Source organism: Sorex fumeus, unplaced genomic scaffold (genome assembly GCF_029834395.1).
Source record: "Sorex fumeus unplaced genomic scaffold, SorFum_2.1 ptg000037l, whole genome shotgun sequence".
NCBI lineage: Eukaryota > Metazoa > Chordata > Mammalia > Eulipotyphla > Soricidae > Sorex > Sorex fumeus.
The window spans coordinates 14,291,650-14,315,303 of NW_026606094.1; the positions used below are offsets into that span (position 1 = coordinate 14,291,650).

The 23,654-nt window shown below is 40.4% G+C and overlaps 1 protein-coding gene across 3 annotated transcripts in view; it reads left to right on the forward strand.

Annotated features, from left to right (window-relative positions):
• CTTNBP2 (cortactin binding protein 2) overlaps positions 1-23,654 on the forward strand; it is a 157,567-nt gene that overhangs the window by 80,175 nt on the left and 53,738 nt on the right. For 2 of the 3 annotated variants that reach the window (XM_056118605.1, XM_056118606.1), the window contains exons 4-9: positions 1,253-2,716; positions 7,026-7,065; positions 8,562-8,765; positions 10,149-10,248; positions 12,821-12,971; positions 18,485-18,736. In XM_056118605.1, the coding sequence (XP_055974580.1) occupies positions 1,253-2,716; positions 7,026-7,065; positions 8,562-8,765; positions 10,149-10,248; positions 12,821-12,971; positions 18,485-18,736 (2,211 nt within the window). Of the gene's footprint in view, positions 1-1,252; positions 2,717-7,025; positions 7,066-8,561; positions 8,766-10,148; positions 10,249-12,820; positions 12,972-18,484; positions 18,737-23,654 lie in introns of those variants that run through there. The other variant, XM_056118607.1, reaches the window with a different exon arrangement.

The following is a 23,654-nucleotide window of genomic DNA, read 5'->3' on the forward strand; positions in this document are numbered from 1 at the left end:
CTAAGTTAGATTCCTGGCACTGCGTATGGTTCCCCAGGTGTGACCCGTGAGCATCACCAAGTGTCCCAAAACCAAAACAATAAAAGAAGGAAAAAGCCAAATAATGAGTTAGCTCATAGAATTTAACTGTAGTCCTGTTTTCAGCACTCTTTATTATGTTGTCTGACATATTACCTAGGTTGTTCTGAAGCACTAGATATATATCTGTATATATGTGTATATATACATATTAAAGACACTGAGATTTACAAAGTTGTCCACTGTTTCAGACATACAATTATGCAATACCAGTCCTTTTGTAATGAAAAAATCATTTTTTTCTTTTACCCCATTTTTATTGTGGCATCATAATTTACAATAAAGTTAATGAAGGGGTCTATAATCCATAATGCGCATTCTACAGTATCTACTTCCCTTCACCAATATCCCAATGATTCTTATTACACCCTCCTTCAGGAAGGGTATAGTCCAACATTCATATTCTGTTACCTTTGGACATTTGTTATTTTATTATTGAGTTTCTTTATATCCACACTTTTTTTTATTATCCATTTTTTAAAAAACTTTTATTAGTGAAACACCTTGAGGTACAGTTGTAGACTTAAAAATTTTTGTGCTTGGGTTTCAATTATATAATGTGAAAAAAATCATTCTTTAATTAAAAAAAAAAGTCTTAGCTGGGGGAAGATAGCTTGAAGGGCTGAAGTGCATATGCTCTGTCGCCCAAGACCCCGAATAAGACCCCCAATACCACATGCATTGAGTGTAGCCTTAGGGGTCCCTGCACTGCAGCAGTTACCCTGGTGACTTCTAGGACTGCTGAGTGATGCTGTGCTGCCTGAGCACTGACCTTCAGAGCCTGAAGTGGCCCCAGGTCCCCTCAGCACTGCTCGGTTCCTCCACCCTAGTAAAAACCCACCAGTGCTGGTCACAGAAATGTAGTTTGACCAAAACAGATCCTCCTGAACTCTGTGCTGTGATTCAGAGCATCAGGTTTCAGTTCTTTTTCATGGTTTGCATTATTCGATATTTTGAGATTCTCTATTGCTGTGCCTTCGCTTGGGGTTGTAAAACCACGTGCATCAGTTTTCACACATCTGAGAGCCTTGAGCATCATTCCTAGCGCAGCACATTTTGGAATCTCCCAACAGCAACGTCGCTGTTAAGAGAGTCAACATCTCACTAGAAAAGATACTTCTCTAGTTTGCCACCCAGTCACCCCTGCCGTCCTCTGCTTTTTTTTTTCTTCCAGCTGGAGACAGAAAAGCTGCAGTTACAGGCCCTGGAGCAGGAGCACAAGAAGCTGGCGGCCCGCCTGGAGGAGGAGCGCACCAAGAACAAGCACGTGGTTCTCATGCTAGTCAAGGAGTGCAAGCAGCTGTCGGGAAGGGTCCTTGAGGAGGCGCAGAAGCTCGACGAGGTCATGGGCGAGCTGGAAGAGGAGAGGAAGAAGACCAGCACGCTGGAGGAGGAGCTCTCAGCCGAGAAGCGGCGGGGCGCAGAGATGGAGGCACAGCTGGAGAAACAGCTGTCCGAGTTCGACACGGAGCGCGAGCAGCTGCGCGCCAAGCTGCACCGGGAAGAGGCGCACACGGCCGACCTCAAGGAGGAGATCGATAAGCTGAAGAAGATGATCGAGCAGCTGAAAAAGGGCCAGGACAGCAAGCCCAGCCTCCCCCTGGCCCGGAAGGCGAAAGATCGGCGCGCCGTCTCCATCTCCGTGGCCACGGAAGGACCGGCCACCCGCTCCGTGGCTTGCCAGACAGATCCCGTGATGGAAAGCACCGACCCGGCGAAGAAGTTGCCCTTGACCGTGCCTGTCAAGCCCCCCACAGGAAGCCCCCATGTCCCTGCAAATGCAAAAGGCGGGGTGTGCTCCGCGCTGGTCAGGCCAGCTGCTTCCCACGGGGACTCATCTGGCGCCTCCGTGCCCACGGCCCCCACTCCGGGTGCAAACAGACTGGAGGAAAACGGCCCCAGTCCCGGCCCCCCGGGCTCGAGCACAGACCCAGCCCTGCCTGCCACCGCCGCCGCCACCACCACTACCGTGCAGCCCCCCGGCCTGGCTCCCCAGGGCTCCCAACCCGCCGCACCCGCGCACAGTTTACATTCACCGTGTGCCAATGCCTCTCTGCACCCGGGGCTGAACCCGCGCGTCCAGGCCGCGCGGTTCCGATTCCAGGGCAATGCCAATGACCCCGACCAGAACGGAAACACCACGCAGAGTCCTCCTTCCAGGGATGTGTCCCCGACCAGTCGCGACAACCTGGTGGCCAAACAGCTGGCTCGCAATACCGTGACCCAGGCTTTGTCAAGATTCACCAGCCCTCAAACGGGAACGCCCCCCAGGCCCCCCACGGGGGACGTGGGCACCCACCTCCCAGTCGGTCGGACCGGTTTAAAGACTCCCAGTGCAGCTCGAGTTGACCGAGGAAACCCGCCTCCTATCCCTCCCAAAAAGCCAGGGCTCTCCCAAGCTCCTTCTCCCCCACATCCCCAACTCAAGGCTATCATGGATAGCAGGGCCTCCAGTGCAGGGGCCAAAGTTGATAACAAAACTGTGGCTTCACCTCCTTCCACCCTGCCCCAGGGGAGCAGGGTCCTAACCGAGGAGAATCTCACTAAGTCATCTTCCCCTCAGCTGCCACCAAAACCGTCCATAGATTTAACTGTGGCACCTGCCGGCTGTGCCGTTTCAGCCCTGGCCACGTCTCAGGTGGGTGCCCGGCCTGCTGAAACCCCTGGACTGAAGCAGCCTGCATGTTCAGAAAGTTCCCCTGTCCTCCCCACCACCATTGCCTTTCGCTCTCCCATAAACCCTGTTAGTGCCGCATCCTGTAGAGCAGGTGCCTCAGACAGCCTCCTGGTAACAGCATCAGGTAAAGGGATTCAAATATTACACCGTCCTCTTACGAACGTGGTCTGTCCATTCACTGGCCTTCACTTTCTTCACATTGCTTGGAAACTTTTATTTTATTTTATTTTATATTTTTCTTCTGTTGCTGCCTCTGCCCTCTGTCTCCATCTCTCTCTTTCTCTCCTTTCCATCTCCTCTCTCTTTCTCTCTCTCCTCTCTCTCTCCTTTCATCACTCTCTTTTTCAGTATTTTTCTTTAAACATTCCAGGCTCTCTCTCATCATTCTCTCATTACTCTCTCTTTTTCAGTCTTCTTCCTTAAACATTCCAGGGTATGGCGATTCATCTTGCTATATGAATTGCAGTTTGTTTTGCTAAGAGCTTTCTTCTTTTAAAATAACCTGAAAGCCGTGGTCTGGAGCACATGGAAACCATTAATTTAGACTCAAGTATTTCCATGGGAGGAAAGATTCTTCCTTCTCATTAAATATTTATCTCACAGACTTCCACATTAGTGGGGCATCACCAGACAGCCCGTGTTCAGCTCTGTCTCTCAGTGATGAAATTGAAAATCCTGCTTTCAAGGAGTCTTCTCTGTAGATCACTATGGATTGTCAAGTTGATTCTGTTTGCTCTGAGATCAGCGTAGTCTTCAGTTTCGGTATCAGTCTGGTGGTGTGTTTTAACCTCAAAAACACAGCATGCATATTTATCAGTCCTTTCTAACTTTGGTTTCTTTCAAAGTCTGTTTACTCTATTTAAAGCTGTCATCTCTCAACACTTGAGTGCAGATGGATAATATAGCATGTGGGCTGTATTAGAAAAGTTTTCCATTGCAGATGTGGTTTATGAAGTCATTGAAACTGGGACCTGTGAGCAGAGAATATGATTTAAATAAAAAAAAAATGACGCGTCTCTTTTTGGTTACCCAGTGCTGGAGGAAGTGCTTTTTATTGCCATAACAGTTCTTCATGGACTTAATGTGGCTCCAAAATAATGTTAGAGGGTCAGACGTCTATGGAAGCTTTGTAGGAGTTTTGACACTTTCTAATCAGAGGGAAGTTTTAACAATTAAAGCAAGATTTGAATGGTATTATATTTAAAACTTAGCGGGGGAGAGTGGGAATGAGAAAAACAGGTGGTACTGTACTTGCTAATTATCAGATAATGAGAGCAGTACCCTGGGACTTATTTAGTGATTATGAGCTGTCTCCTTGAAATTAAGCTTTTTGAGTCTGTATTTGTATTTTTAGCGGGAAAAGTCAGAGAAACAGCACAGATGTTGATGCCAGACAGATCAGCATTGGGATTTTGGTGCTACCATTTTCAGCTCTGTGTTGGTAGTGATTTTTTTCTTCTTGAACTGAGAACGTTTTTCATCCTTAATACGGGGCACGTACTACTTACGTAGGAGAGAGTGGACCTTGGATTGAACACCATAGTGTATGTTGCTTTTAGAGCAGCAGAAATAGTGAGTAAGGGCTGGAGCAATAGCACAGTGGGTAGGTCATTTGCCTTGCATGCAGCCAACCTAGGTTCGATTCCCAGCATCCCATATGGTCCCCTGAGCACCGCCAGAAGTAATTCCTGAGTGCATGTACCAGGAGTAACTCCTGTGCATCGCCGGTGTGACCCAAAAAGAAAAAAAAATAGTAAGCAGAGGAGATCTTATTGCTTCAGTGATAATAGTGTAAAATGTTTTTGGGATTTTGCTTTAGAAATGACTTCAATCTTTGTAATGTTGTGGAAATGCAGCCCACAACTGTGGATGTATTTTAGCACTGTAGCACTGTCCTCACGTTGTTCGTCTATTTGTTCAAGCGGGCACCAGTAATGTCTCCATTGTGAGACTTGTTGTTACTGTTTTTGGCATATCAAATATGCCACGCAGAGCTTACCAGACTCTGCCGTGCGGGCTGTGGATGTATTAAGTCCAAAAATTTGTTGAGTTTTTTCAATGAAAGTTCATCACTTCTCTCTCCTTGGGGAACCACTAGATTCCATGATCTTTTAAATTCTGAAATCCTTACTTTTGATGTCAGCTTATGACAGTCATGATTAAGTTAAGGCACCGAAGAGATTTGGAACAACCAAAAATACAATTTTAATGAATTGCATTGTAAATCGCCTTAAATCTGTTTAGCAAACATTCTGTGATTCTAAGTGAGTATCTCTTTCCTCCAGAACATGGCAGAGGAGCACATTTCAATTATTAGATGAACGAAGTCTAAATCAGAAATCACCCCAGGCAACTGAGTTCCCATACCCTAGGAATTCTTTTCTCTGTCATTTTTGCTTTATTTGATGCACTTTATTTAATTTGGTTCAGACATTTTTCCTTAGTTAAACCTACCTTTAAAAATTGATTCTCCACAAATGATTGGATTAAGGCTAAATCAGAAAATGAGATTGATCTGAGCTATGACATTAACCCTCTCTACACTCTGAAGCTGATGCCAGAAGCTGTTCTCAACTCCTTTGCCTTCTGCCAGTGCTCGTGCTGTCTGTTCCCTTCATCACTGCATGTTTCGCAAGATGCTCACCTTGACTTGTGTTCGCACGTGATGCTGCAAAGAGCTGAATGATCTCTTTCTAACATCATTAGAGTAACTGTATGGCCGTAAGTCTGTTCTTTGATTACTGACCCATTACTTAACCAGTTAACTCTTTATTACCACTTTCATCCTTCTTGGGAGTTTCAAATTGGGGGTAAAGTCTTTTGGTAGAGTTTTATTTTTCCCTCAATCACAGCAGGATTTATTGAAATTATTTTGTCAGTGCTAAGGAAAATTGGAAGTGGGAGTAGAGGTATAAAATTTTTAGAATACTTGGTACCTATAAATAGATGCCAGGTGGCATTTCTCTTTTGTGAAATCGTTTTAAAGTAGATCATAGGGACCAAGGAAGTAGTTCAGGGGTTAAGGTGCTTGCCTTGCATACACTGACCCTGGTTCAAATCCTGCACCTCATATGCTCTTCCTGGATTAGATCACTCCTGGATCACTGCTAGGAGTGATCCCTGAGTGCAGAGCCAGGAGTAAGCCCTGAGCATTATTGGGTATGGCGCCCCAAACCAAAAAAGTACATAGATTGCAATCTAAAATTTAAGAAATATAACATGTACTTTTTAGTAAGAGACAATTATAAGAACATTGAGTGGTAAAAAGATTGTATTTTTGAGTGGTATTTTATATTTTGAGTGGCATAAAGTATGTTTCTGGTACCTTCATATTAAAAATAGATTTCCCAATAAATTATACTTCTAATGGAGTATTTTTATGTAAAACCATTGAAAATAAGCTTAAATTTAGCTGATCCCAAAGCCTAGAATTGCAGAAGTACTGTAGCACTGTAGCACTGTCCTCCCATTCATTGATTTGCTCAAGTGGGCACCAGTAACGTCTCTGTTGTGAGACTTGTTGTTACTGTTTTTGGCATATCGAATATGCCACGGGGAGCTTGCCAGGCTTTGCCATGTGAGTGGGATACTCTCAGTAGCTTGCTGGGCTCTGTGAGAGGGGCAGAGGAATCGAACCCCAGTCGGCCATGTGCACGGCAAACGCCCTACCTGCTGTGCTAGGAAAACAAATTTAAGAAAATAACAAACTGCTCCATATGTAATGCTCTTAAAAAGACAGGGCTGGGTTACTACAGTGAGTCGGGCAGTTGCCTTCCACACTGCTGACCAGGGTTCGATCCCTGGCATCTCATATTGTCCCCTGAGCACCACAGGAATGATTCCTGAGTGCAGAGCCAGTAGTGACCCCTGAGCATCATCAGGTGTGGCCCTAAAACAAACAAAAATAGATACCCAAACCCAAGACTCCTTGGATAAAATGGAGCGAGATTGGGAAAGGAGAAGTATCAGGAGAGAAAAGGCAATGATTGGGGGAAGGATGGAGAGAGATCAGAGGGAGGCTTGAGAGAGGGAGAGAAAGAAGAAATGGGGAGGGAACCCTAGACAGAGCCTGAGAGCCTGAGAGAGAGAAACAATATTGCCTTTATTCCACAGAGGACTGCTGTGCAATGCCTTCCTTTTTTCCTTTTTTTCCTTTGTGTTTGCTTTGCAGTCAAGGTTTCATACCTTGATACTTATAATTTCTGCTTATCATTACATTTCTAATAAGTACTGATTTAATTTTTGTGGGCTTCTTTTGTTTGTTTTTAAGAAAATACAAAAGGTAAAATGTACCAGAGAGGAGCCTTCTTGTAAGTATGAAGTAAAAATACTATTTTTGTAAGAAGAACTAATGAATATCAATGGGGATAGAGTATACAATTTAATTTTATGAGGATTTTGCGTATTGTATGCAGTTGAAATTTAATAGGGTAATATCAATAAATTATTCATATATAAAAATAATTGATTATGAAAATATAATACTGAATAAGCAGACTGGTTTCATTTGTATAAGACTCTTCGAGAAACAGTTTTTAAAATATCAAGAAGTTTCTGGCTGTGCACTCTTAATATTTCTTGGAATAATTTAAGGCCAATATAAAAATTATATATAATTATAAAACTTCTTTGCGTACCTGTGATCATAACAGCCATGTCTTTTGAAAACCATTCCAATATCAATGTGCATTAAATATAAATGATGTCTTCTGTTGTGTCTTGCCACAGAGAAAGTGTGGCTGTGGAATGAATGTGTGCACATAGGCCATGTTCATTTGCTTTGAGGTATTTGGGTCTCTGTACAGAAGAGAATAAAATTGCATATTTTGAAAATTAATTGTATTTGAACCTAAAATACACAAAATAACTATCACATTAAATAAACATCTTTACTTTACTGTTTTTACAGCCTTTTGATCAAGGAAGAATTCAGAAAATTTTCCATGCTATTTGCAGCCGACTTCACATACTTAACAGATTCTCTTCTAAAACTGCTAAATACTGATGAGAAATATCTAACTATGATAACTCTTAATGACTTTTGTTAAAGCTATATGGTAGAGTGTCCAGTTTTGTTGACTGATTAAGTTTCTGGTACCAAGTGATAAAGATGGCCAGGTGATACAGCCTTCAGATTGAACTGTATTGAATATTGTGCTGTTAGATTATGAATCCAATTATTATATGTTTTGTTTCTATACTCAATACTGAAGGTAGTATGATCTCTTTTAATTTTACTTCCAAATTTAAAATTTAAGGAATATAAAGAAATTCCTTAAAGTACTTGTCCCTTCTTAATGGTTTATAAACAATGTATAAGTATCTAAAACACGGTTGAGAGAGGAAAAACCTCTTTCTCAAAATTATTTCTGTATTACTCCTGAAGCTATCAGTTTCTCTTTCAGACTGGTATTGAAATAGAGGAGACCTGTGTGTTACCTTGACATGCAAATTTGTTTGAAATCCTCCTAAAGAAAAAAATCTGAACTTTTGAAATGAGATAGCCATCTTAGTTTCCTAAAGCCAGTGACCATTTTAACACTTCTCTGAGCAAAACTGATGACTAAAATTAATCTGTCACCATTTATGTTAATCCAATTAGCAGCAGTTATAAGATCTGAAGTAACAGTACGAATTTGTTCTAAGTAAACATTAACAGATTGATAATGTCAGCAACCATGTGGTTTCTATAATCCTCTAGGGACACATGTCATATGTATATGTGTGTATAATGTAGAAGGGAGTGGATAATGTCTGTCTCATCTCCGAGCTCATACTGTCTAACCTGGGTCACTTTAACCCACAGGCTGGTCACCCTCCCTAACCCCTTTGCTAATGAGTGGTGGTCCTGCCCCCCTGGCTGGCAGGCCCACCCTTCTTCAGCAAGCTGCTGCCCAGGGAAATGTCACTTTATTATCAATGCTGCTTAATGAAGAAGGACTGGACATTAATTACTCCTGTGAAGATGGCCATTCTGCCTTGTATTCTGCTGCTAAGAATGGACATACAGGTGAAGATGCTGATATGTCGTTTGCATGCAAAGGGATGAAGTTGCTAAAGCACATATAGACATTGTTAGCAAAACAGTTTTCTTTGGGTTTTAATTTCTCTGACAAGTCGCAGTGGACATTTTTTTAAATATATAAACATTAATATAAATGTTTATATATTAAACATTCAGAAATTGTGTGAGCATTTAAAAAATTCAAATTTTTCACTTCCATAATAATAATAAATTTTATTACAGTACACAAAAAGTCACCTTTGTTTTATGCACAATGAAATGCATGGATAGAAATTTTGGTCTTACAAGTGTAAAGTACATCTTCTATCTGTGATCACTTTAGCTAAGACGAAATAGCCCTCATTTGTCTTAGAAATACCTGATGTAAGAGAAAGTCAAAGAATGTGCTGCAGTGAAGGAAAGTTTTGGTAGTTAGTAAAGGTCACAGGTCTAAAATTGTTCTGCACTTGGAACGAATTATAGTTACTTTGCTATTTTTTAAAAAGAACTGAGAAGTATAATTATAAATGACATATCACTGAATTAGGAATTACTCCTGTTACTTAAAATGCAAATCTTATAGTCAAATATACTAAAACATATGGCAGTACAGGAAAAGATGAGTTGACTACAAATGCAAAGTCAAATAACATTGCATATATTTAAGTTGCCTTGACGATTTATTTTAACTTAGATTCCTTGGATGTCTTAATTCAGCTTCTTAAGAAGTTTTCAAAGCATCACCTGTTTGAGGGACTAAATGGAAGAGTCTAGGGAATAGAAAATAGCTCATTAAGTAAAAGTGCTTTGGAACTCTTTGCCTCAAAATAGAGCTAGGAATTTTCTTTAATACATAGAAGTCATAGGTCTAAGTTGATAGTTGTACCGCAGTCAGGTGACTTATTATGAATTCTCCTTTGTCCTTATTCAAGGAATTAAGTTTAGGATGCCCACTGCACAAATGCTTTGTAAAGATAAAGTAAAACATCATAAATTAGGAATTCAACAATTTAACTACAAAGAATGACAAATTCAATTTGTTGAACAGATCTGATTCTTTATGCTGTAACATTGTCTTCTGGGACAGGCTGGCAGAAAAATCTGGTGAAGCATTTTTTTGACATGTGACAATTTTTCACTCTCCAGCAGCTCTTCCCTAAAGCACCAGATGAGGGGAGAATATCTCAGTTGTTGCGTCTAGAGCATTGCTAATCCTCAGAAAAAGAGAATTCCCCTGTAAAAGAATCTCGTATCAACCAGGATGCAATTATGTTAGGAACTTGTGCATGGGGTGTGTCCTTTGGATTTAGTGTCTGTGTAGAGCATGTATTGAATTTGTCTCTTCCTAGCTGTGTGGGGAAGTGAAAATGTGTTCTATTCCAACTGTAGACTGTGTGAGATTGCTGCTGAATGCAGAAGCCCAAGTCAGTGCTGCTGATAAAAACGGCTTTACACCCTTGTGTGCTGCGGCTGCACAGGGACACTTCAAGTAAGTGAAGCTCCCAGTTCTTTGTTTTAAACTTCCCTACGAAAAGATCCTCTTTGTCATGTGCACATGCATTTCAGTTCTGGCTGGATATGTATAGGAGAACTTAAAATTCTTTGGCAAATAAAATCAGCAGAACCATTTTGAATCAAATGCAAAGGAGTAGAGAATTTTTTTCTTCTTTTCAATAATAGTTAAATAGCTGACTGTAAGAGATGTGAAGAACTAATGCTGCTTCCAAACCTCAGATGACTTCATTTACTTCAGAACAAGATTTTTTATAGCTTGTCAGCCTATTTGTGGTGGTATAATGAGCTGTTAAACATTTTGTTGTTCACTCTTTTCTACCACCCCAATATATGAAGAAAAACAATTTTTTCTTACTTAACAGTGGTATCAGAAGTGAAACATAGATTCTGCTATTTGTAATAGTCTTAACTCTTACATTGTAGTGACAGTTTCCAAATCCCAATTAGTCATTTTGTTTTTATCATTTTAAAATACGAAGCAGGACTTTTACCTCCTGAATGTAATTAGAGCACAGAACGAAGGGTCATTTGATTAAAATATATTATTATTATTATAGCAATGCTTTACTGACTTACTCGATTTTTGATGGGACTGTTTTAAATTGAGTCATATTTCAGTAACAAAGTAAACTTTCATTAGGTTGCTTTTTCTGCCTATGCTCATATAGACAGTTGCGGGAAGGGAAAATGTTCAGTGCTTTACCATGATAGAAATGTACCTTAAGAAACTTCAGAATTTTGCACTTAGAACAGAGAAGGATCGACTATGACAACCATAGCTGGAAATGATCACTCTGAATAAGAACTGGGTGCTGAAAAGAAGTGATATGAATGAAACCCTTTCAGTAACAGTATTGCAAACCACAGTACCTAAAAGGGAAAAGCAAAGGGGTGATAAAAGAAGAAAAGTGTCTGCCATGGAGGCAGACTGGGAGTGTGGGGAGCTCGGGAGGGAAACTGGGGACATTGGGTGTGGGAAATGTGCAGTGGTGAAAAGATGGTGTTAGAACATTGTATGACTGAAACTCAATCATGAACAACTTTGTAACTGTGTATTTCATGGTGATTTAATATTTTTAAAGAAGAATGAAATTTCAGAATTCTTGGAATAATGGTTTTAAAGTGTCATAATAACCTTTAGTTAATTTTTAAAGCACATCTAACACATCTGACACACATCTCTGTATCCCGAATTCACTATTAACACCCAGGGATACCGATTTAGATATTACTTTTTTTGCATGTGTTCTTTGTCTGCCCAATGAGGTTTGTTTTTATTTTTGTTTTTATTTTTACTCTTTGTGGGTCGTAATATAGAGCCACTTTCTTAGGTAGTCTTGTAGTTATGACACTGGGGTCCTGGAAAGCTTTGCAAACACTTCAGGAAATCCAGGGTGTGATTAAATATGTATATGTGCATGTGTGTGTGTGTGTGTGTGTGTGTATGTATGTGTAAAGATACATATATATGTAAAGATAGATATATGTATAAGATATATATATATATATGCATCAATATGTAACTTAGTTTTAAAACATATGTCAGATTTGAGCATTGCCAGGAAAGCCAAGTAAAAAGCCATGCAGTTTAGTATAAAAGCAAAGATGCTATTTTAAAAATTTGGTTTTTGGCCCATACCCAGTGGTGTTCAGGGCTTATTTCTGGCTCTCTGTGCTAAGGAATAAATCCTGGTGGGTGCAGAGAACCATACGGAGCAGCAGGGATCAAACCCAGGTTAGCCAATGTAAGGCAAATGCCCCACAACCTATACTATCACTCCCTCATGCCCCCCCACCCCCCAAGAGAGAAGATGGTTTGAAGTATTTCTTTGGTTATAACTTAATACATTACTATCCAGTTTTACAAGCTCCCATTGCCTTTAAAGTTACTAAAAGTCAAGGAATCTTGGTCATACCTCCTCCTTGATCCCCAGGATAATGAGTTTCTGTTTAGCTGTGTCTTTTTTTTTTTCTTAATAAGGCAGCTCCCTTTAGAAAACAGAGTAACCTCTGCTGTCTTTTTCTACCCAAAGCATCTCTTTTCTGTCTCCGTGCTGCCTTTTATAGCGGAGGCACATGATGCCCTGCTGTCTGCACTATTTATAATTATTTTTTCAAGTGAAAATCTCAGGGTGACTCAGCAGCCTGACTCTTTTCAAGGCACAAGCTATTTTGAATCACAAATAATATATATGTCAAGCTGAGCTAAGCTATTCATCCTTGTAAGTTAAACATCTTCCAAGGGCAACTTTTACAAGTTGAATACAGAGGAGTGTCATAAACCAAGTGTTAGCTTTTGAGCAAAGCTGCTCTTTTAAATTTTCATGGGAGTAATTGCATCGGTGACTAAACTGTATCTTATAAACTTGCTAAAAAACAAAGGGAAAAGCCACAATAAACTTCGTATGTATGTTATTTATGTATGTGTATAAAACGGTGTTTGTAAAGATACATAATTGCTCTTGCACTGTGTTCTATTTTGTCTTAGATAATACTGCAGTAATGAAATTCAGTTTTTATGAACTTACTCACAATCTTGTATTTAGGTGTGTAGAATTATTAATTGCATATGATGCTAACATTAATCATGCTGCTGATGAAGGACAGACACCTCTATACCTGGCCTGTAAAAACGGAAACAAAGAATGTATTAAACTCTTGCTAGAAGCTGGATCTGACCGAAGTGTAAAAACCAGAGTAAGTACCAACTGCTTTGTCCTAAAATTTATAAAGTTTATAACATGTCTTCAAATTCTATGGCTGGAGAAAAAAAAATGCATTGAAATGGTGGTTATTGGACTTTTCGGAGATTAGGTATGAACAGAGTCTGACCTTCTCTGATTCTCTATAAATCAGAAGCCTGGTCTGTGAACCTAACCATTCCTCTGTCCTCTGAGACTTAGATGATTTGTCTGTAAAACAGGACAGCAAATACCTGAGTTCTATTTTAAGGATTGTCTGTAATGGAGGGACAAGTTTTTATTCATTCAAAAAGTGTTCCTTCAGCATTACTGATTTAGGGGTAGGAGAAATGTAGCAGCAAATAAAACAATGTGTATATTACTGAACCTTGCATCCCATTTGTGGGGGTGGGGAAGGAATGCTAAAACAGGTGAACAGATAATTGGATGTTAAGGAGATATAAATACCTGGCCAGGTTTTCTTTAGAGAAGTTGATCACAAAACTCTGTAAAGAAAATGTGACATTGGAGCCATGGCCTGAGAAAGTGAGGATGTGAGCTGCAAGTGAGTTGGGGAACAGTGTACCAGGGCTGAAAGAGACAGAAGTGAGCCCTGAGGAGACAAGGGGAGCAGTGTGTCAGGGGTGAGATGGGAGAGTGTTGGTAGTCCCTGTGCCCCACAGGAAGGTCAGAGTGGCTAGAACTGGAAACTGTTCCCAAAGGATGTTGAGGCCCATGGGTAAGAACTCGGAGTAAGGAGGATGACATTGGAGGGCTTTGAACAGAGAAAAGACAGGAAAAACTCATTTTCTGTTAATTACTCTAGCTATAAGAAGAGCAGAATGGATGTAAGGTATCTTGTCCGAAATCTGTTGTTTAGTTCCAGTAAATAAGTAATGATGCTTGAAAGTAAAATTAAGAGGGAGAAATGGTGAGAAATGGTGAGAAATCCTAGATATATTTTCAAGGTGCAGTATCTGTTTTAAAAGTATAAGCTGTTGTGGTGGTGGTGGCAAACATTTCATAATAGCTGAGGGATCATGCTCTGAAACCAGTCTTGTCGAGGGCCTGACTTCTCCAAAATTTCTGACCTGGGTGACTTATAGCTCTTCTCTGTGCTTTGGTTGACCCCCTCCACAAAATGAGGTTAATAATAGTGATTGGAGAAATAGTACATGCTCAAAGCCAACCTGCATTCAATCCCTAGTACCAAATATGCTCCCCTGAACACTGATTCCTGATTTCCTGAGCATAGCTGGGTGTGACACCCAAACAATAAACAAATAAATAACAATAGTGGCCTTCTCAGGGTATATCAAATTGGCATGAGGTAATCCTTTTAAGGTCATTGCTACAGTGTCCAGGAATTTTTAGCTATCCACCACAACCATCATCAGTAGTTTGAATTGTCACACGTGTAAACTAAAGGAATTTTTGTGGGACTGGACCAGTAGCATAGTAGTAGGGCGTTTGCCTTGCACGTGGTCGACCTGGGTTTGATTCCCAGTTTATGGTCCCCCGAGCACCACCAGGAGTAATTCCTGAGTGTAGAGCCAGGAGTAACTCCTGAGCATCACTGGGTGTGATCCAAAAAAGAAAAAAAAAAAGAAAATTTTGTGTCACTGTGGTTGTCCATGGCTCACTATTCCTTCCAGGACTGATGTTTGTTATTATATAGATTGTCCAGTACCTCTCAGGTTTAGGCTCATTGACTGGTTTCCTTAGAACCTGAAGCACTGTACGTGGGAATCCAATATGGAACCTGCCACAATCAGGTTATCTTGACTCCCCTCTGCACCATTCTGTTACAGCCTGTGAAAAATGTACAAATAAATCCAGAGATTTAGAAATGAAAGACTTTTCACATGTAGTTAGCAGAAGAGCCTTTGGTGAACGAATACTTTCAACTCCAGTCACACAGGAAAACCTCTGAAACAAAATTTTTCAAATTGGGTTTCAGGATCATTCCGTGACAGACTTAGCGACTCCAAACCAACCCTGAGTACACTGATGTGTGTCTCTATGGCAGGGCTCCATCTCAGGCTGGAAGAATTAGGAGCTGTCAACATGATCCATTTGTCATTGGACTCAGACATGATTTAATTTGTGCTATTGCAGCCTTCCAGAGTGTTAAATGCGTGATAATCGCTACCGTCCAACATATTCCTTATGCATAGTATAGGCATATTAGTTGCTGAAGGTTATCTATATCTGGAACCTCTTCATTTGCTACAAAATTGACTTATTACTATGCATTTATAGCACAGCAGTAGGGCATTTGTCTTACACGCAGCCAACATGGCCGACCCGAGTTCGATTCCTCCACCCCTCTCAGAGAGCCCGGCAAGCTACTGAGAGTGTCTCGCCCGCACGGCAGAGCCTGGCAAGCTCCCCGTGATGTATTCGATATGCCAAACACAGTAACAACAAAGTCTCCAATGGAGACGTTACTGGGCCCGCTCGAGCAAATCAATGATCAATGGGAGGGCCTTTACTTTACTTTTATTCACAGAAAACATCCTTAAAATTTCCAAGTATAAAAAGTGAGCAAATCTGTTTTATAGGTCTTGAGTTTTCTTAAAAGAGAACTAACACTTACTGATCTTTCCAAGAATCTACTATAAGAAATATTGAGTTCTGCTGGAGATTTACTTTTTAAAATATTACCTATATAAGAACCATATCCAGCACTGTTTGATGGATAGGGGTTGGGTGGTGGGAGTTCTGGTGCTTGTTCTCCCTGATGCTATGCTTGATTTTCTCCATGTAGTAGGCTTTAATGGTTCAGTGCTCAGACCTGAGCAGTGCCTGAAACCAAAGCTACAACCAGCAATGCTTGTTGATGGTGGTGGAAGGGGGGAAGCGAGGGGGGCATGCACACAGGGATTGAACGTGGGACTTTGTGCTTGTATGACATATGCTCTACTACATGAGCTCTTTCCTCTTGACCCTGATGGAAACTTTTTTAAAGATTCTATTTAGTTTTGAAAATATGAGAAAATTATTTCATTGTTACATTTCTTAATGTTTATTTTATTTAAGAAATTTGTGGTGTTAGAATTATTATGGGCTGGAGCGATAGCACAGCCGTAGGGCGTTTGCCTTGCATGCAGCCAAGAAGGCCGACTCAAGTTCGATTCCTCCGCCCCTCTCGGAGAGCCGGGCAAGCTACCGAGAGTATCTCGCCCACACGGCAGAGCCTGGCAAGCTACCCATGACGTACTCGATATGCCAAACACAGTAACAACAAAGTCTCACAATGGAGACGTTACTGGGCCCGCTCGAGAAAATTGATGAACAACGGGAGGACAGTGTCTCTCAGTCTCAGAATTATTATAAAATTCTGCTTCCCATGTGAGAAATGAATATCAGCAGCGCGAATAAAAAATAAGTAGTGCACAGCATAAAAATGGGTCACCCTGCAACTCACCCGGTAACTCAGAAGACCATGCTCAAGATAGTTACTGATGAGCTCAAAATGAAAGTATTATGGAACAGAGGCTCCAAAACACAGAGATAAATAGTATAAGTGATAGATAACCTTCAGGGAATAAAATCTTCTTTTTTATATACATTGTTATCAGGTCTACTCCCTGCAGTGTTTGGGGGTGGGTGACCATGCAATTGATCAAAAAGAGCCTTACCCATGTCAGAATGTGATCTATCATTTGAGTCCTCTTTCTTTGACCCCTCCTTTTTCTAGTATGTTTTAACAAGAAATCAAAGGAGAGTGGAAGGTAGAAGTGAACAAGAAACTACCACATTGCTTTTGCGATATAAATTTGAGGTCAAGAGCACTTATTCTCAGCTACCTGTCACTGTCACTGTCACTGTCCTCCTGTTGTTCATCGATTTGCTTGAGCAGGCCCAGTAATGTCTCCATTGTGAGACTTGTTGTTACTGTGTTTGGCATATTGAATATGTCATGGGTAGCTTGCCAGGCTTTGCCGTGCAGGTGAAGTACTCTCGGTAGCTTGCCAGGCTCTCCGAGAGGGGTGGAGCAATCGAACCTGGGTTGGTCGGGTCAGCCACGTGCAAGAAAAATGCCCTACCCACTGTGCTATCACTCCAGCCCTAACTAAGGCTAATATTTAAGTAAGATGGTTATAACACAGCCAAGACCAAGCCATTACATGCTGGAAAGACTGGGTGATGCCCTTGAACACTGCGACATACCAGTTACTGCCCAGCCTTGGTCTTGTCTCAGCTATGAACTTCATTGATTAGAGAAACAGAAGCCAGTAAATATCGACATCATCAAGGAATATTTTAGTAAATGATCAGATGACTCTGTCTAAATGTAGATTGTTCATTGTTTTTTCCCCCTTTATCTCATCAATTTTTTTAAAAGAAAAACTGTGCTGTACCTCAATGATATAGATTTAGTAACAGGACAAATTACTTTTTAAAGGTGAAAATAGATAGAAATAAGTAAAACAAAGCCAAAATACAAATCACTAAAATAACCCTCTTTAAAAAAAAACAATAAAACATTAAAAAATTAATGATGATGGTGCTGAATAGTAAGTGAACACAATTTTATATAAAAATGAAAGTTGAATCACTTAGAGGGCTTGGGAAAGCAGATTGCGGGATGAGGCTATTCCCCCGGACATTCTGATCCAGCACTTCTGGGCTGAGGTGCAGTACTTGATTAAGAAGACCCACTTGCATAAAAAAGGGTTCAGAGACTGCCCTAGTGATCAGTTAAATGGATGACTGAAGCTTCGAAGTAATATATTCTAGTTTCTAATCTTGCATCTGTCTGCTTCCTACTGCAATTACAGAACACTCAGTAGACATCCATCAAAATCTTGTGGAGTTATTTGGTTTTGCTTTTCCTGTGTGTTAAATGTGTTCTCCATTATCTAGTTTCCTTCCATCTGGACTCATTGGCATAGAAGTTTAAGACCACCCAAGTTAGAACACTCCCCTGTAAGTAAGATTGGTTTAGAATAGCATTCATTGAAGTACAGTACTAATCACGTTATAGTTGATATACATTTCTAAAAATTATCTCTGTGTTATAGGGCCAGAGAGATGTACATTGAGTAAGCACTTGCCTTGCATGCTGCTGACCTGGCTTTAATCCCTGGCACCTCTTATGGTCCCCTGATCTAGCCACGAGTGATCCCTGAGCACAGCCAGGAGTAAGCCCTGAGCACTGCCAGGAGTGGCCCTCAAACCAAAAAAAAAAAAAACTCTTAGTTCAAGTTCTTTCTTTCTGTAATATTAAATTGACATTTTGGTGTCTAAAACTTATTGGCAGTTTTGGGTAGTACCTGCTTACTCCAAATGGTTAAACATTCAGATGAAAGTCCTACAAAACAGTGTGGGTCATAGCAGTGGGAAGTGTAGTGACAGACGTCAGAGTCTTTAACTTTTCTCTTGAGTGATATTCAGGATTGGAAAGTCTGTCTTTCTCAGCTCAGTGATCCATGACCAGAAACATTCAGAGGTGATTTTTAAATAATTCTTCTCAGTATCAGTGTTGTAATTGACCCTACTCCCCGATCATGTTATTTTCAGGATGGCTGGACACCAGTTCATGCAGCTGTGGACACTGGTAATGTGGACAGTCTCAAGCTTCTTATGTACCATAGAGCACCAGCTTGTGGAAACTCTTCGAATGAGGAGGAGCCCGAGGCAGGCGCCTCTGACTTGCATGGAGAAGGCAGTCCTGAAGGGACATCCAAGCCCATTGTTCCGGCTGACCTCATTAACCACGCTGACAGAGAAGGCTGGACTGCTGCCCACATCGCTGCTTCTAAAGGGTTCAAGGTGTGTGGTACAGCTGATCTTAATACACACTTGTAATCTGATGAGTGCTAAAGTTGTCTGCTATCAACAGAGCATCTCAGAGACTGAGTAATACCATCATTTGAGATGATTAGCTTCTGAAAACAAGTGGACTTTGTTTCTCTCTTACAGTTATGTATAGCCCACAGTTATGTATGTATGTATGAGACTTTTCATAAAAGGTTCTTAGAGTTTGTTAACAAAAGTGGGAGTCATTTATAACCTTTGACCTCATCCCAGATGACAAGCAGTTTGGTATTAATTTTATTTACTCATTGTTTCCTTCAATACCAAGGTCTTGCTCCAAGGTTGAGGGAGGACCAGGATTTATATCATATCCTCTACTCTGAACTGCCTCTCTTCCATCTTACCTGGGCTGTCTCACTGTTACATGAGACCTCTCAATTTCAGTGGTCTGTAAAAGCAGAATGCAGCTAAGGAAATTCTTTGAATGTTGGCCTTTCACTCCTTCTGCTTTTGCTATTTGAATCAATTGAGCAATAACAAGTAACATACATAGTGTGTATTTGAGAGGTCAATATGTCATCAGGTAAGTTCAACTTTAAATATAGGACCAGTTTAAGATGAGAAAAGTCTAAAAAATTAAGTGGGTAATACAAGTAATTTTGAAACTATACATATATATATTACATACAAGATTTAAAAAAATTTTAAGAATAATATGACCATATTTAAGAGAGAGCAGAGTTGCAGGAACTGGGGCTTGAATAGACTTAATTGGAGAAGAAAGAAATGACTTCAGAAGCTGGGGAGATGGTTTGAAGGACTGAGCGCTTGCTGCATGCAAGAACCTGATACAGATCCCCTACATTGCAAGTCCCCCAAGCACTGCCAGGAGTGACCTCCAAAAATCGTACTGAGATTAACCCCTGAGCACCATCAGATATTGCCAAAACAAAACAAAAATGATAAATAAAGGAGTTTGAAATAAATTTGCCATTTGTGACAGGGAGAAAGGATGGTTTGGATGGTTTTGTATAAAGGGCCAAAATCATCAGGTTTGTTGTTCAAATGGATTTATTTAGCCTTAAAGAAATTGGGATTATGAAAACACACGGTGACAAGGAGAGAGATGAAAGTGTAGGAAATAATGAGACTTAGCGGGTAGGGCGTTCGCCTTACAAGCGGCCAACATGGCCAACCCGAGTTCGATTCCTCTGCCCCTCTTGGAGAACCCGGCAAGCTACCGAGAGTATTCGATATGCCAGACACAGTAACAACAAAGTCTCCAGTGGAGATGTTACTGGGCCCGCTCGAGCAAATCGACGATCAACGGGAGGGCCTTTACCTTTATTATAGACTCGAAACATCTAAAGACTGATGTCAGATTAGTTGTGAAAAAATAAAAAAAGCTGACTCTAGAAGAATGTTACAGTGTTCCCAGAAAGAGAAAAGGAACATTGCTCTAATCACGAAGGAACTTGTGAGTTTAAACATGCTGAGCTTCCTCTAGTGCTGGATGTGTTCATCCAGATGGAGTTCTCTGGATGTGCATTTGGAGCTCCAAGTTGGAGAACTTCTTGTTACTATGATCTCAAACGTAAGCTGTTCATTTTGGCCTTTGGGTTGAAAATGTAAAAAATAAGACATGATTCAGTTCAGGGTGGGGGAATTTTTTGTCAATGGTAGTTTTCAGTCCCCATTTTATCATGTAACAATAACAACAAAAAAACCTTCAAAAATTCTGTGAACTTGTTATAACAGTATGGGTTTGAACAGAAAGCAACATGTTAAACTAAAATGTTTAAATAGATAGGAGAAATATAAATAGCTTAAATTCGAAAAAAAACAATTTAATACAGTGAATGTCATGTAATAGGAAAGGTGTTGCAAAGGGAAATCGGTTTATGATTCACATGCTAAAAGAAAATCTGAGTTTAATGTAAGGTATTATAATGAGTGTGATATATGGGTACTCAGTGTGATGGGAGGAAAAGGCATAACAAAACTGAGCATTATAATCTAGTATCTTATTCGTATCCTGATTCTCTCATGATAGGCAGAGAGAAAGATGTTCCACGGGGTAAGTCTTCCTGTGGGATGGCGTATTTTTCTTGCCTTTCAGCTCTATAAATATGTATTCCTTATTAGACCTGGTGCTTTGATAGCCAAGGTTGGTATCTTTATAGATTCTCAGGCCACTGCCTAATGTGAATTCTCTGTCATTGTTGAATTAAGTGAAATATAAACTCTTTTCTCATGTAATTTGATTCTCCTTATACCCATTTACTTTAAAAGACATAAGATAAATTTTGAGCAAGAGAAATATTTTTTAAATGAGCAGGATTGACAGTAGTCACACACTACAGTGTAAAATGAAAGATTAAAATAATAGATCCTTTCCACTCTGTAGTGGCTACTTAATCTTCCAGTCTAACATCTTCATTTTTATGATTAGGACATTTAAGCCCTGGAGGAATTAATAGATAGACATTGGGAATGATGCCCAGATCGCCCAGTTTCATTATCCTTTCCACCATGTCATTCTTCCTTCCCTTCTAGTCAAAGATTACGATAAAAATTTTTTTGCTTCATTAAATACAAAGTTAGCATCATGGCTCAGATAATCTGGAAAGGCAGCCCCTTTACCACTAAGTCACTTAGATCACTTTTCTATAAGAAATGAATGAATGAAAAAATGCTATTATATTTATTGCTTTGAAAAAGTAAGTTCTGGTCAGTCTTTGTAGATAATAAAGATTCTACACTGACCATTACACTGCAGTTAAAACACATTTATTTTTTTCTTTCTACAGTATCCTATATATGCCTGATCTGTATAAGGCAGCAATACTTATCATTGCCAGGAAGATGACTGTCTTCACATGCTTTTCAAAGTATGGAATTTCAAGCATGAAGGGACATAGCTCAACATATTTTGTTTAAGATGGAAAAAAATACTGACTTGAGTAATTTAGAAAATAGGCTAAAGGGCCAGAGCTCATACATGCATGAGAGCCTCTGTCGAATCCTTAGCACTGCAAGGTGCCTGAAACATCCCTTGGGGTAGCAGGGTGCCCCCTGATGCATTGCCCTGTGTAGCACTGCTGGCCCTCAGCCCCTTTGGGTTTGAGCACAAAAGCTTCTAACCCATACTTCCCTTTTAATCCTTGATCTTTTTCTAGTGATTCAGAATCACTGGATTCTGGTCCTAGGAGGGCCTCCTTTGAAGCTAGCCTGAGACCTAATTCAGGGAGAATTAATCATGGAGACTAAACCTTTGTTTTTATTATTTTATGTAAGTAAATAGGAGAGTCTCTCTGTTCTAGCATGACACGTCTTTGACACATCAGATACTTTGGAGCCGAAGTATCGGTTAGGACATTGTCTGGCTTTGAGCATCTCTGTTGTTAAAGCTCTGGTACAAAAAGATACTTTTATTTGGGGCTGTGTGTATGTTTTGTTCTTAGGAGTTCATTGTAATTCTAGATTATTTATTTCCAAAGCCAGTGGCTTCCTGTCCCTCATGCTTTTCATCTTCCTGGGATGTTTAACATGGTAACTGTTTCATATAAACTCCTCTCTTGGCTTCCAGAGCACCTGACCTTTGCTCACTTCCTCTCTGTTTGATGACAAGGCATTCTCTTTGTTTTCCTGGTTTTCCTCTCCCTAAGCAATACCCAAGGTCCATTTGTCATCGCCTATTTTTAAGATCTTACGTAGTTTTTGAGTTTGGCCTAAAATTTCACCAATAAATAGCTCAAATCACCACAGCTAGTGAAGATAGTTTTATTTATCTTCCAGACACTTATTTTCAGCAGCATCTCAGTGGTCAATTCTAGGCAGGATTACTGTTCTCTAGTTATCTAGAAACCCACAAGATACAACTATCTTGAATCATTCTGGCATTTTGTTCAGATTGCGGGATGCCTGATGCACTGCACTGGGTGAGTGACAGATGTTGTCTCTCACACCATACCGCTCCCTCATTGCCCCAATCCTAGTCCTCTAAGATAATGGTTTGAAATCTTTTTTATACCTTCAAATTTGTACCAGACCACACATTGGACCACACAGTCCAGAAGTAAACCTCTGTGGTAGACCAGTTGTCTTCAATGTTTTTGTTTTGTTCTGCTCAAGATGAAACCTAGGGCTTTACACATGCCAGGCACATGCCTCACCACAGAGCCACCCCTCCAGTGCTTTTAACCTGTGCATGGATGCCAGCAATTGGAAACCAGTACCCTGAGAGGTAGTTCTTGCTGAAGGGAGTTTGTCAAGTGCAGAGGCTTATGTGAGGTTCTGATATTTAGTGTCCTTGTCATTAAGTGTGGCTGCAAATGGAAAAGAATGAGGAGAGTCGGAAAAGTCACTATATTTCTTCTTATCCACAGTTGGGTTGGTCGAGGAAGACAAGTGACCAGTGAAATATGACCAGGTCTTCAGGCGAGATATTATTTCTGGTACATAAAAATCACTTCTTCCCTATCTGTGTTAGCATTCTTTATTCACCATGATAAATTCTTTTGTTTTCTTAGTTATTAAAATTTTTGGAATGTGCCACCTGACATAACTGTGTGTAGACACTGGGAAGGTTGTTGGATACTTTTTGGTTTTGTTTAGAACATTTATTTCAGAATATTCAAAGTAGCACATTACAGCCTTGCTTAGTTTGAACAGCAGTGAATAGCTAACATGAGGGAGTTGGAGCAGTAGCACAGTGGGTAGGGCTTGCATGTGGCCGAACCTGGGTTTGATTCCGAGCATCCTATATGGTCCCCTAAGGATTCCCTGAGTGCATGAGCCAGGAGTAACCGCTGTGCATTGCCGGGTGTGACCCAAAAAAGAAAAAAAGAAACAAAAAACTGATATGATCCTAAAGGATCTGAACCTAAATCAAGCCAGATAAAACCCTGTGTTGTCCTCCATGAGGCCAGGC